The 18,493-nt window shown below is 35.3% G+C and overlaps 1 protein-coding gene across 8 annotated transcripts in view; it reads right to left on the reverse strand.

Annotated features, from left to right (window-relative positions):
* TBC1D32 (TBC1 domain family member 32) overlaps nucleotides 1-18,493 on the reverse strand; it is a 245,006-nt gene that overhangs the window by 68,796 nt on the left and 157,717 nt on the right. For all 8 annotated transcript variants that reach the window (XR_013534904.1, XM_078370769.1, XM_078370771.1 and 5 more), the window contains 3 exons: nucleotides 8,086-8,208; nucleotides 6,352-6,460; nucleotides 5,435-5,528 (listed from right to left, as the gene is read on the reverse strand). Coding sequence is in view for 7 of the 8 variants with exons in the window: in XM_078370769.1 (XP_078226895.1) it covers nucleotides 5,435-5,528; nucleotides 6,352-6,460; nucleotides 8,086-8,208 (326 nt within the window). In the remaining variant the exon portion in view is untranslated. The remainder of the gene's footprint in view (nucleotides 1-5,434; nucleotides 5,529-6,351; nucleotides 6,461-8,085; nucleotides 8,209-18,493) is intronic.

Consider the following 18,493-nt stretch of genomic DNA (forward strand, 5'->3'; position numbering starts at 1 on the left):
TTATTGAGGAATTATCACACTGTCTTCTGCAATGGTTCAACTAATTTACACTCCCACCAAAAATGTCAAAGTGTTCCTATTTCTTCACATCCTCTCCAGCATCCATTGTTTACTGACTTTTTAATGACTGCCACTCTAACTGGCATGAGATGGTATCTCATTGTGGTTTTGATTTGCATTTCTTTAATGACTACTGATGATGAATTTTTTTTCATATGTTTGTTAGCTACATAAAGGTCTTCTTTTGAGAAATGTCTGTTCATATCCTTTGCCCACTTTTTGATGGGGTTGGGTTTTTTTTCTTATAAATTTGTTTAAGTTCCTTGTAGATTCTGGATATTAGCCCTTTGTCAGATAGACAGATTGCAAAACTTTTCTCCCATTCTGTAGGCTGCCTATTCACTCTGATAGTTTCTTTTGCTGTGCAGAAGCTCTTTAATTTAATTAGATTCCATTTGTCAATTTTAGCTTTTGTTGCAATTGCTTTTGACGTTTTAGTCATGAAGTCTTTGCCCACGCCTTAAATGTATTCCGAGGCTTCTGTGTGTGTGTGTGTGTGTGTGTGTGTGTGTGTGTGTGTATGTGTCTATTGCAAATGGCATTCTGTTCTTGATTTGGCTTTCAATCTATACTGTTGTATAGAAGAGCTGACTGTTGTTCACTGATTTTGTATCTTGAAATTTTACTGAAATCATTTATCATTTCTAGGCGCCTTCTGTCTAAGTCCTTAGGGTTTCTATGTACAGAATTGTATCATCAGCAAAGAGAGACAATTTAACTTCTTCTTTTCCTACTTGGATGCCTTTTCTTTCTCTTGCCTAATTGTTCTAGCAAGCACTTTCAATACTATGTTGAACAAGAGTAGTGAGAGTAGGCATAGTTGTCTTGCTTCAGTTCTCAAAAGGAATGATTCATTTTTGTCAATTCAGTATAATGCTATGATGTTAGCTGTGGATTTGTCATAGATGGCCCTATTATATTGAGGTAAGTTCCTTCATGCCTAGTCTCTTCAGGGTTTTTATCATGAAGAGATGTTGGATTTTACTGAGGGCTTTTTCTGTGTCTATTGAAATGGTAATGTCGTTTTTGTTTTTTATTCTGCTTATATGATGAATCACATTCATTAAGTTGCATATGATGAACCAACTTGCATCTCAGCAATAAAGTCTAACTTGTGGTGAATTAACTTATGCTGATGGATTTGGTTTGCTAGTACTTTGTCAAAAATTTTTTTGCTTATGTTCATCAAGAATATTTGGCTTAAAGTTTTCTTATTTCGTTGTGTGTCAGATTTTGGTATCAGGATGTTATTGGCTTTGTAAAATAAGTTATAAAGAAGCCCCTCCTCTTCAACTTTTTAGAACAGTTTCAGTAGGATTGATATCAGTTCTTTATACATCTAGTAGAATTCTGTATGAATCCATCCGGTCCCAGGCTTTTTTCGGTTGGGAGGTTTTGTATTACTGATTCACTTCTGAAACTTGTTACTGGTATGTTCAAGATTTTACTTTCTTCTTGGTTCAAACTTAGGACATTGTGTTTCCAGGATCCAGGAACTTATCAATATCTTCTAGACTTTCTAATTTGTGTGCATTGAGGTGCTCATAATAGTCTCTTTTGTATTTTGATCTTTTGTATTTCTGTAGGATCAGCTGTAATGTCATCTTTATTATCATTTTTGATTGTGCTTATTTGGATCTTTTTTTTCTTTGATAACCTAGGTAGCACTCTATCAATCTTGTTGTTCCTTTTGGAAAATCAATTACTAGTTTCATTTATCTTTTTTATGGATGTTTGTGTGACAATTTCAGCTTTTCTTTGATTTTAATTATTTATTTTCTTCTGCTAACTCTGGAGTCAGATGGGTTTTTTTTTCTATTTCCTCTAGAGATATTAGATCATTAATTTAAGATTTTTCTAATCTCTTGATGAAAGCCTTAGGACTATAAACCTTTCTCTTAACACAGATTTAGCTGAAACCGAAAGATGTAAGTTGTATCTCTATTTTCATTAATTTCAAAGAAAGTTTTCATTTCTGACTTAATTTCATTGTTCACTCAAGGGTTATAAAGAGTTAGTTGTTTAATTTCCATGTTTTATGTGTGGATTTGAGAGATCTTGGTATTGATTTCCATTTCTATTTATTTTATTCCAATATTATTCCATATTTATTTTTATTCCATTCCAATTATTTCCACTCATCAAAAAAATGAATACCCTTAGTAGTTGCTTGTCTGAGAAAGATTTTATTTCTCTTTTACCCTGAAGCTGAGTTTGATGGCATATGAAATTCTTGGTTGAAATTTCTTTATCTTAAAAATGATGAAAACAGGCCTCCAATCTCTTCTGGCTTTAAGGTTTCTGCTGTAAAATCTCTTGGTAGAATAATGAGTTTCCCTTTATAGGTCAACTGACCTTTCTCTCTGGTTGCCTTTAAGTTTTTTTCTTTTGTAGTAACTTGGTAAATCTGATGACTATGTGCCTGGGGATGGTTGTCTTGTACAGTAGCTTGCAAGTGATCTACATATTTCTTGAATTCTTATGTCTACATGTCTAGCAAGATTGGGGAAATTTTCATGGACTTCAAATGTTTTCCAAGTTACTTACACTTTCTCCTTCTCTCTCAAGAATGCCAATGAATCACAGATTTTGTCTGTACATAATCCTATATTTCTTGGAAGTTTTGTCATTTTTTAAAATTCTTTTTTCTTTGTGTCTGACTTAGTTGATTCAAGAACCGGTGTTCAAGATTTGAGATTCTTTCCTCAGCTTGGTCTATTCTGCTGTTAATACTTCTGACTATGCTTTATGACTAATTATGAAATACTTAAAGTGAATTATTCAATTCCAGAGGTTCCGTTTAGTTCTTACTTGAAATGGCTATTTTTTCTTTTAGCTCCTTGATCACTGCACTGGATTCCTTGGATTTCTGGGATTGAGTTTCAACTTTCTCCTGGATCTGAAAGTTTCCTTACCAGCCAAATTCTGAATCCTAGGTCTGTCATTTCAGTCCTTTCGATTTTTTTTTTAACTGCACTTTAGGTTCTGGGGTACATGTGAAGAACATGCAGGATTGTTGCACAGGTACATACATGGCAATGTAGTTTGCTGTCTCTATCCCCTTGTCACCTATATCTGGCATTTATCCCCGTGTTATCCCTCCCCAACTCCCTACCCACTGCTGTCCCTCTCCTAGTCCCCTACAACACACCCCAGTATGTGATGCTGCCTCCCTGTGTCCATGTGTTCTCACTGTTCAACCACCACCCATGAGTGAGAACGTGCAGTGTTTGATTTTCTGTTCTTGTGTCAGTTTGCTGAGAACAATGGTTTCCAGATTCATTCATCTCCCTAAAAAGGACATGAACTCATCATTTTTTATGGCTGCATAGTATTCCACGGTGTACGTACATGTGCCACGTTTTCCTTGTCCAGTCTATTACTGATTGGCATTTGGGTTGATTCTAGGTCTTAGCTGTTTGTAAACACTGCCGCAATAAACCTACATGTGCATGTGTCTTTATAAGAGAATGATTTATAATCCTTTGGATATATACCTAGTAATGGTATTGCTTGGTCAAATGGAATTTCTATTTCTAGGTCCTTGAGGAATCACCACACTGTCTTCCACAACGGGTGAACTAATTTACACTCCCACCAACAGTGTAAAAGTGTTCCTATTTCTCCACATCCTCTCCAGCATCTTTTGTCTCCAGATTTTTTAATGATCGCCATTCTGACTGGAGTGAGATGGTATCTCAATGTGGTTTTGATTTGCATTTCTCTAATGACCAGTGATAATGAACATTTTTTCATATGTCTGTTGGCCTCATATATGTCTTCTTTTGAAAAGTGTCTGTTCATGTCCTTCACCCACTTTTAAATGAGTTTGTTTTTTTCCTGTAAATCTGTCTTAGTTCTTTGTAGATTCTGGATATTTGCCCTTTGTCAGGTGGGTAGATTGCAAAAATTTTTTCCCATTCTGTTGTTACTGGTTCAGTCCTTTCAGTCTTGTTAAGAATCATTGCTGGGGGATTAGTGCATTTGTTAGGAGGTAAAAGGACACTCTGGCTTTTTGAATTACCATGTGGAGGTCTGGTGGTCCTTTAACTGTGAGGTAAGTTGAGTACAGTCATTTGGCTTTGTTTCTGGGTGCTTTCAGAGTGCTATAACTCCATACAGAATCTTCATTTGTGACTGAAATTTTGCCTTACAAAACTTCACAGGCACTGCATACTGGCAAAATATTTTTGGTATTGTAATCTGGGCTTCTACTAAGTAGGTAGAGTTTAAGAGTGGTAGCCTGCAGATGGGCCACATAAATTCATCTTTTATCTATAATTCTCTAGCCTAAAAACTCTGAATTTTAGCTGCTCATAAGATAATGTCTAAACACCTGAATTTGAGGTCTACTGGTCTTACGGCTGGGCATACATGTTCAGTCTTACTTCCTGTCACTCTTACTTTCACATTCCAGATCTCAGACATCATTCAACTACCCACATTTCTCTGACTATAGCTTGCTTCTTCTAGCCTCTCTGCTGTTTCCTCCACCAAAAAAAAAGCTCTTCTAGTAACCAGAAAATACATATTTAAACTACAAGCCTCATTATATACATAACCTTCTTTGAAAGGGTATCCTGCTTATGTACTATCCTAGCAGGGTATACATTTTTCTATTTAGTTCCCATCACATCATACTACTCTACAATTATCTAATTACTTAAATGTATTCTGTAAGAGTTCATGACTCAACAGAGGTAGGAATCATAATCTTCACTAATTTCAGTTTTTGGGTACACAAGGCTTGTGTATAGCACACTGCAGTTATACCTAGAATTAATTCAACAAATCAAAAATCTTTACTGTTTTTTAATCAAACAGCCATTGCTACTGGACAGATCAGCTACATCTTGGCTACAAGAAATAAGAATGATTTATCCTCATACAAATAGTCATGCACTGATTTACAATGAGAATATATTTTGAGAATTGTATCCTCAAGCAATTTTGTCACTCTGTTAACACTGTAGAGTGCTCTTACACAATCCTAGGACTTTATTGCTCCTAGACTAGAAACCTATACAGCATGCTACTGTACTGAATATTGTAGGCAACTGTAGCACAATGGCATTTGTGTATCTGAACATACTTAAAGATTTTTAAAAGTACAGCAAAAATAATAATAGTATGATAATCTTATAAGACTACCTTTATATACTTGATCCATCATTAACCAAATGTCATTATGGAGCACATGACTGCACAAGTTAGTAAGATACATGAAGGAAAAAAAATACAAAGAAATAGGCATAAATGCATCCATGTATATATGCTAAGTGTGGTCAATATTCATCTTCCTTAATATTTTCTTTTTTCCAAATTATAATGAAAGCATTAAAAATAATAAGACATTTGATGATAAATAGTTTACCTTGTTCTATATCAGAATTTCTTGAAATGTCTGACAGATAGCAGTTTGGCAAAGGATATGATGAAAACATTGGCCAAGGATATGGATTATCATTCTAAAAAAGAAGTGAGACAGATGACTTTAGGAGGCGGTTTAAAATAATACCAAATTTTAAAGCTAACTGAAATATCATTAATTTAAACTGGTCTTTCTTGCTCATAAATTCTATAGTTATTGCTCAACTATCCAATAGCTATTTGGTTATACTTCAATATTCCAATGGGTAATAATTAAAACAAGCTATAACAGAAACAATTAAACAGAAATGCCGACAAACATACAGTAACTTGTTGCAAGCAGAATTGCTTTTTTTTTTCATAAAAGGAAAACGATAATCTTCAAAATATACCTGTGGCTTTTTTTCTACAAAACTTTTTTCTTGTGCTGTCAATCATTTCCATCGTATCCTTCTAAGAGTGACAGTCAAAGCAAGAATGTTCTTAACAACAATGAAAACAAACGACAAACCTCCATGAGAAACTCATACTTGAATATTGATGGAAGGAGAGGTACTCAATATTGCCAATATAATTAAAAAATTATATTTAATAATAAAAGTTAAATATAATGAAAGAGAAAGACATTGAAAGTAAAATAAAGACACACAAGAAAAATGACAACTTTTTAATAAAGCAATACCTACTTCACTACACATGCAAACAATACCTACCCTACTTTAGCATTCATGACCCCTGGACATCAAAAATATTATTTTAGTTTGAAAGTATTCATTTGCATACTAAATATTCTCAAGTAATTAAGTTCAACTCTGTGATACACACATTTGAGAGGTAAAGTTTAGGGTCACTTTGAGTTGGCTATCTTGCTTAAAAATATGTCAGAAAAACAAACCCCACTTCTCTTTGCTGCACACTCACCTGTTCTAGCGTTCTTGGAGGCAAAATCCGTTCCAATGGCCCACCAACAAGATTTATTCTAACAAGAACATGATTTCTCTCTACTGATAAGCCATCAATTATAAAGTCCCTGAAAAACATAAATGTATCACCTTTATCATCCCTTTGATTGAATATGTGTTAATTTTTAAATCAAGTCTCTGGATTGTAAAGAAAAAAGGTAGAAATATTCATGAATATTTTTCTTTTTCTTTACTACATTTATACATATTTTTAAGTTTGGGATATATGTGCCAGATGTTGAGGTTTGTTAAATAGGTAAACATGTGCCATGGTGGTTTGCTGCACAGATCATCCCATCACCTAGGTATTAAGCCTGCATCCATGAGCTGTTCTTTCTGATGCTCTCCTTCCTCTCCACCTTCACCCACTATCAGGCCACAGTATGTATTGTTCCCTACCATGTGTCTATATGTTCTCATCATTCAGCTCCTACTTATAAGTGAGAACATGGAGTATTTGGTTTTCTAATCCTGTGTTAGTTTTCTGAGGATAATGGCCTCCAGCTCCATTCATGTCCCTGCAAAGGATATGATCTCCTTCCTTTCTATGGCTGCATAGTATTCCACGGTGTGTATGTATCACATTTTCTATCACTGATGGGCATTTGGGTAGATTCCATGTCTTTGCTATTATGAATAGTGCTGCAATGAAAATAAGCATGCCTGTATCTTTATAAAAGAATGATTTATATTCCTTTGGTACATACCCAGTAATGAGATTACTGGCTCAAATGCTATTTGTCTTTAGGTCTTCGAGGAATCACCACCCTGTTCTCCACAGTGGTTGAACTAATTTATACTACGACCACAAGTGTAAAAACATTCCTTTTTCTCCACAACCACACCAGTATCTGTTGTTTTTTGACTTTTAAATAATAGCCATTCTGACATGCATTATTTCTATGGTGAATTCAACAATCGTATTTTCAGTCAAGGTTTTCTTAAGTTTTAGACCTGGTACCTGAAATTTAAATCTAAATGTTGCTTATGAGCATCCTCCATACTCTGCAGCTGTTAATATTTTCCTTCCACACAATCTAGAGTATTAAGTAATACACTCTATAATAATTTTCCAAGACCTGGCTAGGATGCAGACATACTCTTTCTTTAAATTAATTAGACATAAAGGCAATGCCAGCTATTGAATGTGTATTTGACAACAGTCAGCCAAATTGAGGTAATGGCAATGTGATTTATTAATGAAAAAAAATTATCAGAATATTACCATAACCTCATTTTGGAAAAAATCAGAATTTATGACTATGAACTAATGCAATTAACAGGATGGAGTAAAGAGTGCCTCTGCAAAGGGCACAAAATAAAAAATTTTGTTCAATGGGTCATCTTAAACTAGCACCTATATTAAAAAGTGATACAGTTTCATAGAACCATTAATAAAATTAGGTCTCAACTAAAATTTTATGTATTACCTATATACACCCCCCTCCCATACACACACACCACATGTGACAAAAGCAGCAGACTTTGAAAGCAGGACTCAGCAAGCACTCTCCAAACACTTCTATCATAACCTTTCTGTAACATTTACACTTTAGTTGCTTCATACTCTGTTATTAAAATCTATTGAATTTAGAGAGCAGAAAAACATTAAACAAACTATCAAAAATTACTGTCTTAACAAAATATCTCTAAAGAAAACTGCTGTTCTTGTGTTTTCATCACTCATTTTTACCTGTGGCTCTCAGAAGTCTCTAAAATATTTTCTTCTTGAGCCTTTAATAACATTTCAGATACTTGATACTGAGCCTCTAATAGGAGAAGAGTGTCCAGATCACAGCATATCACACTTAATAATCTATATAAAAAAGAAAAATAAAAGTAGATTATGTAAAACATGTCCCCAAAGCATAATTGCATCCTTGATGTCTCAAAGTAATACCTGTACATCAAAATATAAATTCCACAGAAAGTGTCATTTAGTTCATTTAGTTATTTCAAATACATTTTTAATCAATTAGAATGGTAATCTCCTCTTCAAAAGTTGTTCTTACTGAGTACTTTTATAAGACCATGGGTAATTTCTAATCTAGATTTTTAAAAATGTATCTAAATCTACATAAATAGTAAATTTTCTTCTCAACTGCCACTTAATTTAAAAATTCATCAGAGAACATTAGCAAATCCAGAAAATCTCCAAACTGCTGTAACTTTTTATTCAGCAGTTAATTACCAAAGTTATTATAGAATCATCATTTTGCTGCCAATCCAGAAAATGTTAATTAATTTTATAATTATCAGATCAAGCTGAGAACACCTAAGCCCACTTATCTATCTTAACATTATCAAAAGCTACAAGCAGAAATCATGTGTCTCCTATTATAATGCAAGAGGATACATGCTGCCCCGTCTATGAAGTATTCTTGCCCAGGAAGCTAAACCTCAATCTAATCAATTCTACACTACTTATTATCAGTTTACAGAAAACACAGGTATTACAAAAACATATTTTAAAAAAATTGTAAGGAGAAAACAGCCAACCAAATTCAGAGTTTTGAGAATCCTACACATTATAACATATATTATTTTTTAAGAAAAAAAAAAGTCATAAAAAACAGAGGGAAAAGAAACTCTTACAAGTTAAAAAAAAAAAAAAAAAAGGACCAAATGTCAAGATTTTGTTTTGATCTTAATTCAAGCAAACTTTAAAAGGGCATTTTTAAATCATATAGGAAAATATGGGAGTAGTATGAGATGAGATCAGGGAAACACTGTTAATTTTGTTAGCTGTAACAGTGGCAAAGTGGTGAAGGGTTTTTTTCTTGTTTTGTTTTGTTTTTAAACATTTCCTTATTTATTAGAGATATACACTGAATGTGTTATATATAAAACATCATATCTAAAATTTACCTTAAAGTACTTAAGAAAAAAATATATGTGGAGGGAGGGAGAGGAAACAAGACTAGCGAAATAATGATAAATAATAAAGACGAATGACGGGCACATGAAAGATTATACTATTCGCTACTTTTTTATATGTCTAAAAATTCTATGATTAAAAATTGTTCAAACAAAGATGACATAATGACAACGTTGGGGGGCTATGGTAGAGTGGGATAGTGAGGTAAAGTCTCTCTGAAAGGTGACATTTGAGGAAACAGGAGATCCAAAAAGAAACCAACCTTCCAATAACACCTAGTGATTTATCTTAGGGTGATATATGAACACAATGGCTTACATACAAGGATATTTATTGCAGAGTGGCCACATAGCAATCAATGAGTCAATCAATCACTCTCCATTCATAGAAAAATGTTTAAATGTCCGGGGTATTTTTAAGAGGTATACTTTGCAAATATTAGGACACAGTAGCTTATGATTTTAATAAAGAACTATCTCTAAGGTATCTTAATTGAAAAAGGAGAGGCACAAAATATTATGTCTAGTACTAGCATTTGAATGAAAAATAGAAAAACAAGAATTACACATAAATGTATACTTGTTTTTACATAAAATATCTATCACAGGAGAGAAAAGAAAGTAGGAAGACCTGTTATCTCTGCAGTGGTGGTCTGACAGCCAGAGAATTTACTTCTTACTGCATATTTTTTAAATTGCATTTTAGGTTTTGGGGTACATGTGAAGAACATGCAAGATTGTTACACAGGTACATACATGGCAGTGTGATTTGCTGCCTTCCTTCCCATTGCCTGTATCTGGCATTTCTCCCCATGCTATCTCTCCCCAAGTCCCCATCCCCTGCTGTCCCTCCCCTCTTACTGTATATTTTTATGTTGATCTTTGAGTTTTGGTACAACTGCATGTTTTACTTGTACAAAAGTACACATAAGAGAAAAAAGTTTGGTAAATGCCTTTCAGAGTCAAAGATAGCAATTCAGTGTCACTCTCTAGAATGAGGCCAAAATATTTAAATGCATATAAAACTAAGTAAAGACCCACTATTATTATTTTAGAGAGATATTCTCTAATCTTTCACGAAAAGAAAACTATAATACATAGAGTTTACAGAAATAAAAATATTTTTGTTAAATAAAATATAGATGAAAGCAAAATGAAAGACATCTTAGACTTCTGGTGAGAAGATGATGGCGTATGCTGTCATATCCCTTTCTCATCTTAGAAATAACTGAAAAGCATAGAGGAGGGAAAAAAACAGCACATCACAAAAATTTTTAACCACAAGATGAATTGAAGGGTAGCCAAAGGAAGTAAAAATAGGACAAATGGTGCTGGGAAAGGGAAAGAATGAGTCAGGATATTATGGCTGTCCATAATGTGAAAAAAAAAAAAAAAAGGAAAAAATTTCTCAAAAAGAAAGTTGATAAGATTTGGCTGTGTCCTCACTCAAATCTCATCCCAAATTGTAGCTCCCATAATTTCCACATGTTATGGGAGGGCCCTGCTGAAAGATAACTAAATCACGGGGGCAATTTCCCCTATACTGTTCTTTTGGTAGTGAGTAAGTCTCATGAGAGCTGATGATTTTATAAGGGGGAAACCCTTTTACTTGGTTCTCATTCTCTCTTGTCTGCCACCATGTAAGATGTGCCTTTCACCTTCTATGATGATTGTGAGGCCTCCCCACCCACGTGGAACTGTGAGTCCATTACACATCTTTTTCTTTATAAACTACCCAGTCTCAGGTATGTCTTTATCGGCAGTGTAAAAATAGACTAATACAGCAAATTTTGGGCTCTTCCTACCTTTAAGTCAATAGGCTAAGAAGGGAGATAAACTGTTGACTAGGGTGACTGACCTGGACTACCAAGATGAAATCAGTTTATCACAATGGGGGTAAGGAAGAGTACGTGTGGAATACAGGAGATCCATTAGGGTGTCCCTTAGTATTACCAAGCCCTGTGATTAAGGTCAATGGGAAACTATAACAGCCAAATCTAGACAGGACTACTAATGGCCTAGACCCTTCAGGAATGAAGGTCTGGGTCACACTGCCAGGTAAAAAACCATGACCTGCTGAGGTGCTTGCTGAAGGCAAAGGCAATACAGAATGGATAGTAGAAGAAGGTAGTAATCAATACCAGTTATGATCATGTGACCAGCTGCAGAAATGAGGACTATAATTATCATAAGTATTTCCTCATTTTATTAAAAACATGTATGTGCAGGTATATACTTGTACTAAGAAAATTTCTTCATTTTATTTCCTTTCACCTTTATCATGTGACATAGAGTTATTGACTTCAAATCAGCATTTAAGTGTTTTAACTTTATGTAATAGCATTTGGGTTGGGGTGTGTTTCCTGTTGTATGAAGGATAGTTGTATTGTTAGGCATAATTATAACCTTAGTATTGTCTTTATTTGAAGATTATGTATGATTTCAGGAGATGTTTATGGGTTCACATTGACAAAGGGTGGACTTGTGATGGCTAATATTAAGTGTCAACTTGACAGTATTGAAGGATGCAAAGTATTGTTCCTGAGTGTGTCTGTGAGGGTGCTGCCAAAAAAAGATTAACATTTGAATCAGTAGACTGGGAAAGGCAGACCCACCCTCAATCTGGGTGGGCACAATCTAATCAGCTGCCAGTGCAGCAGAATAAAAGCCAGCAGAAGAACATATAAAGACTAGACTGGTTTAGTCTCCTGACCTACATCTTTCGCCCATGCTGGTTGCTTCCTGCCCTCCAACATTGGATGCCAAGTTCTTCAGCTTTGTGACTCTAACTGGCTTCCTTGCTTGCTGATGACCTATTGTGAGACCTCACCTTGTGACTGTGTGAGTCAATACTCCTTAATAAACTCCCTTTTATATATGCATGTGTCCTATTGGTTCTGTCTCTCTAGAGAACTCTAATAGAAAAATAAAAGTAAAATAAATTTCTTAAAAATAAGGAGCATAAGCCAAGATGCAATGTCTAATCCTCTGTTTTCAACAGTGGAAATGGAATACATAGAAACCCCAAAGTATCTCCTGATGTAATTTAGGTCATCAATATGTAACAGAAGAGAGCCTCATAGTCATCAAACCAGATGCTTAAAAGCTATTTGATTTAAGATTTGACATCTACTCTATTCCTTGTCCTCCAAAAAATTCTGAATAAATTAAAGAAAGGTTACATCTTTAATTTGATTAAAAAAAAAAAAAAAAACAAATCTATCTCAATACAAGAGCTAAAAGCATAAACAGAAAAAGCATTCCATTTAAGTTCACCAGGAAGGCAAAACTGCCTAGTATGTTTTTTTTAACATTGTTCTAATTAAAGATAATACAAAAAGACAAGAATAAAATAAAGAGGCATGCTATGGAAAAGGAGATAGAATTTCATTGTTTCAAGACAATAAAACAATTTGTGAATCCGTATCCTAATGACAAATTTCTATTTACTCAGGAAAACATTGGTTGAATACCTACTAAGTGCCTACTATTGTTTTAAATGTTGGAAATTTACCAGTAAACACACATACACACAAAAATCCCAGTCCTTACGGAACTCAAAACACTAGTGGATGGGAGCAGAAAATGAACAAAATTGAAAATTGAAAACATAATGGTTACAACTAAAACAAGAAAGTGAAAAATGAGTTTTAAAAAGGGAGTGAAAAAATGTATCACTATACGTAGTTTTAAATAAGGTGGTTAGGAAAGAGCTCACTAAGAAGGTGACACCTTAGGAAAGATCTAAAAGTAATGAGGAAGCAAGCCATATAGCTATCTGGGGGAAAGATGTTCCAGGTAGAGCAAATAGTTTCAGCCAAATATCTAAGGTGAGAGAATTTCTAACATGTTTGAACAGTAAGGGGGCCAATATAGCTGAAGCAGAATAAGAAAGGGAGAAATACAGGCTGAATATCTCAAAACGCAAAATCCAAAATGCTCCAAAATCCAAAATGTTTTGAGCACCAACATGATGCCACAAGTGGACAATTCCACACCAAGTGATGGGTCACCGACAACACAGTCAAAATACACAACACACAGTTTACTTGGCATCCCTACTGTTCAGTGTATACTAACCTTTTAATCAAAACACAGCATCATAGATAGAGACTGAAAGCCTGCACTTTTCTTTATTTGGTATTTTTGTTTCGTCTCGTTTTGTTTTTGAGACAGAGTCTCGCTCTGTCACCAGACTGGAGAGCAGTGGCGCAATCTCCGCTCACTGCAACCTCCGTATTCCAGGTTCAAGTGATTCTCCTGCCTCAGCCTCCTGAGTAGCTGGGACTACAGATGCATGCCACCACACCTGGCTAATTTTTGTATTTTTACTAGAGACAGGGTTTCACCATGTTGACCAGGATGACCTCGAGCTCCTGACCTTGTGTCCACCCGCCTCAGCCTCCCAAACTGTTGGGATCACAGGTGTGAATCACCATGCCTGGCCAAAAGCCTGCAGTTTTATGTTTAACAGCTAATGCAGGTGTTCTGGTGATGCTACTGTGCTGCCAGTTACCCTGAATATGTCATTTTTTTACTGTATAAGTGGTATGTCACATTTTTTAGTGTCAAACACAATGTGTGAATCAGTGTAAGGAAATGATTGCTTATAAGTAGCTGTTACAGTGTGGATATGTGTCCCTGTCCATATCTCATGTCAAATTGTGATCCACAATGTTGGAGGTGGGGCCTGATGGGGGTGGATCATGGGGTTGAATTTCTCATAAATGTGTTAGCACCTTCCCCTTGGTGCTGTTCTCGTGATAGTGAGTTCTTGTGATAGTGCATGAGTTCTCATGAGATCTGGTTGTTTAAAAATGTGTAGCACTTCCCCTCTTGCTCTTTCTCTTGCTCTTGCTCCTGCCATATAAGACTCCTGCTTGCCCTTGGCCTTCCAACATGACTGTATGCTTCTTGAGGCGTCTCCAGAAGCAGAAGCTGCTATGGTTCTTGTATAGTCTTCAGAACCATAAACCAATTAAACCACTTTTCTTTATAAATTACCCATCTCAAGTATTTCTTTACAGTAATGTGAGAATGGACTAATCCAGTAGCATACAAATTTTGAGTTAGGGAAGATGGTAACAGCGGACAACCACAGACTGTCCACACTGGTGGCTGAGATAGTGATACATTTGCTTTCTAATAGTTCAATGTACACAAACTTTGTTTCATGTACAAAATAATTTTAAGATATAAAATTACCTTCAGGCTTTGTGTATAAGGTTTATACGAAACATAAATGTATTTCATATTTAGACTTGGACTCTAGCCCCAAGATATCAAACTATGTATATGCAAGTATTTCAAAATATGAAATCTGAAACACTTCTGATCCCAAGCATTTCAGATAAGGGATACTCACAATTTATATTAAGGAGATGAGGTCAAAACAATATTAGGTAGGTGTATTAGCCCATTTTCACACTGCTGGTAAAGACATATCCAAGACTGGGTAATTTATAAAGGAAAGAGATTTAATGGACTCACAGTCCACATGCTTTGGGAGGCCTCAAAATCATGGCAGAAGGTGGAAGGAACATCCTACATGGCAGAAGGCAAGGGAAGAAGTGCCAGCAGGGGAAATGCCAGATGCTTATAAAACCTTCAGATCTCAGCCAGGCATGGTGGCTCATGCCTGTAATCTCAGCACTTTGGGAGGCTGAGGTGGGAAGAACACAAGATCAGGAGTTCAAGAGCAGCCTGGCCAATATGGTGAAACCCTGTGTCTACTAAAAAAAAAAAAAAATCACAAAACTAATTAGCCGGGTGTGATGGCACATGCCTGTAGTCCCAGCCACTCGGGAGGCTAAGGCAGGAGAATACCTTGAACCTGGGAGGCTGAGGTTGCAGTGAGCTGAGATCATGACACTGCACTCCAGCCTGAGTGACAGAGTAAGACTCCATCTCAAAATAACAAAACAAAACAAAACAAACAAACAAAAAATCAGATTTCATGAGAACTCACTATCTTGAGAATAGTATGGGGGGAATTGCGCCCATGATTCGATTATCTCTGCCTGGCCCCACACTTGACATGAGATTTGGGTGGGGACACAGAGCAAAACCACATCACTAGGGGTCCAGATCACATAGTCATCCATTGTGATGACTCTGGATTTTTTTATGGTGACATGAGAAATCACTGGGGATGGTTTCATACTAATGATATGAAAAACTTTGTGAGTAAAGGACTGAGATTACCTGTTTTGTATTTTAATGGGATCACTCCAGTTGCTATGCATGTAATAGGCTAAAATTAGGCAGGAATAGACAAAGAGAAACCAGTTAAAAAGCTATAGTAATAATTTACATAAGACAGTAGCTTAAAACAGGGTACTGTCAGGATTTCTAGACTGAAAGAATGGCTCTGCATTGTTCAGATTCTTAGGGTAGCCCCAAGATCCCCACCTCCTGGTGCTCATGTTCTTCTGTGATCCCCTTCTCTTGAGTGTAGGTGGGTCCTATGATATGTCTCTAACCTATGGAGTATGGTAAAGGTGGTACCAAGGAGGTGTCTATATGTATGTGATTACAAGATTACATTCCATAAGACTGTAGTGCCCTTTTGTTGGGGTGTCTCCTGTGCTAGTTGAGGGCAATCTTTAATATATAGGTGCAAGAAAGGACCTCCAGCCTTTAGCGAGCAAGAAAAGAAGGCCGTCAATCCCAAACCTGTAAGAAATTAAACTCAGCCAATAGTCTGTATGAGTTAGGAAGCAGATCTTTCTTGAGTTTCACGTGAGACCACAGCCACAGCCAACATCTTGATTTCACCCTTGTGAGACTGTGAACAGAGGAAGCAGCGAAGGTATGTCTAGACAAAAACTGAGATAATATTTGTGTGTTTCTTTAAGTCACAAAGTTTATAGTAATTTTTTAATACAGCTATAAAAAATAATATAAACTCCAACTTTAACAACTAAGCTACTAAAAGTATAATGCTTCTAGTTGGTTGAAAAAGAAAAAACAACTAGTAATGACAGAGTGGATATATACACACACATACATACATACATACACACATACACACACACACACGTATGTGTGTGAAAATTACGTAAGTGGCCTGTAAAAAAAAAGTACCAAAAATAAAACCCTAATAAACTTACTTATAACATACCAGCAATAACCAATAAAACATTATTGTGAAAAAAGAGATCCCAATAGCAAGAGTGAAAAATATAACAGATGATAATAAAACAGATGATAATAACAGATGATATAACATAATAGATAATTAACAAAGGACAGGACCTATATGAAAAAAGCTACAATGTATGACTGAAAAATGTGAAGAGCTCAATAAATAGAGACACGGTACCTACCAGGATGAGAATGCTAAATATTTTAAAGATATGCATTCTCCCCTAATTTATTTATAAATGTAAATAAATATAATATAATAATTTAATAAAAGTATAAAATATTTGCACAGAATTTAATAAAATACCTCTACTAATAATCTAAAAGAATCTAATGGATATTTATCACTACTTATCAGGTGCTTCCCATGTTGTGAATTTGGGAGAGTTGTAATGTATTTAGTGTCATGATAACTTGGTAAGAAACATAGTTTTTGTGTCCATATATAAAAGAAACAGAGGCACAGAGAGGTTAAGGACCTTTCCTAACTAACATCAATCTTGCAATGTGGTTCCAGTGTCCATGCTCTTAACTGCTCACTGATACTGTCACATGATGTAGTATACACTGAGGAACATACTATCAACCTAAAAAAAAAAATTGAATCCACAAAAAATATGAGACCTCTACATAGAAAACCATAAAATTTTAAAAAGAGTAATTAAAGAACATCTAATTAAACAGAGATATATGCCATGTTTACAGGTTGGAAAATGGTATTATACAGATGTCAATTCATCCACCATTGATCTATAGACTCAATGTAATGATAATTAAAATCTCAGTGAGTTAGTTTATGTGACAAGCTGGTTCTGGAATTTATATGGAAAGAAAGGAACTAAAAACAGCTAAAATATTTTTGAAAAGACTGAAGCAAAAATAATTGCTCTATTAGTTATTTTAACTTATTACAAAGCTAAGGTAATTATAATGAATCTCAAAAAGTAACAAAATTAAAAGCCAACTCCTTTTTGACAAAGTTTCCAAGAACATACAGTGATGAAGAAACACTCTCTTTAATAAATGGTCCTGGGAAAACCGAATATTCATATGCAGAAGAATAAAACTAGATCTTTCACCATATGCAAAAATAAAATGGATTAAAGACCTAAATGTACGACCTGAAACTATAAAACTATGAAAAGAAAACACTGGGGAAACACTGTGGGACATTGGTCCATGGAAAGATTTTTTTGGATCAGCCCTCAAAAGCAAAGGTGACTAAGCTATCATAGAAAAATGAAATTACATTAAGCTAAAAAGCTTCTGTACAGCAAAGAAAACAATGAACAAAGAGACAACCTGTAGAATGTGAGAAAATATTTGTAAACTATCCATCCAACAGAAGTTTAATAAGCAGACTATACAAGGAACTCAAAAAACTCGGTAACAAATAAAGATAATAATAATAATTCAATATAAAAATGGGCAAAGGATATAAACATATTTCTCAAAAGAAGACATGCAAATGGCCAGGAAGTATATGAAAAAAATGCTTAACATCAACAATCACCAGGGAAATACATCTCAAAACCCAAACAAGGTAACATTTCACTCCAGTTAGAATGGGTATTATCAAAAAGACAAAAAATAACAAATGCTGGTGAGGATGCAGAGAAAGGGAAGCATTCATACACTGTTGGTGGGAATGCAAAGTAGTACAGCCATTAGGGAGATGAGGGTAGAGGTTCCTCAAAAAACTAAAAATGTAACTACCATATTGATATGGTTTGAATCTGTGTCCCCACCCAAATCTCATGTCAAATTGTAATCCTCATTTTAGGAGGAGAGCCTGGTGGGAGGTGATTGGATCACAGGGGCAGATTCCTCCCTCTGCTATTCCTGTCATAGTGAGTTTTCCTGAGATCTAGTTGTTTAAAAGAGTGTGGCACCTCGCCTTTCTCTTTCTCTCTCTCCTCCCCCTACTCCAGCCATTTAAGATGTGGCTGCTTCCCCCTTTGACTTCCAACATGATTGTAAATTTCCTGAGGCCTCCTCAACCATGCTTTCTGTACAGCCTGCAGAACCTTAAGCCAATTAAATCTCTTTTCTTTATGAATTACCCAGTCTCAGATATT

Source organism: Callithrix jacchus, chromosome 4 (assembly GCF_049354715.1).
Source record: "Callithrix jacchus isolate 240 chromosome 4, calJac240_pri, whole genome shotgun sequence".
Classification (NCBI taxonomy): Eukaryota; Metazoa; Chordata; class Mammalia; order Primates; family Cebidae; genus Callithrix; species Callithrix jacchus.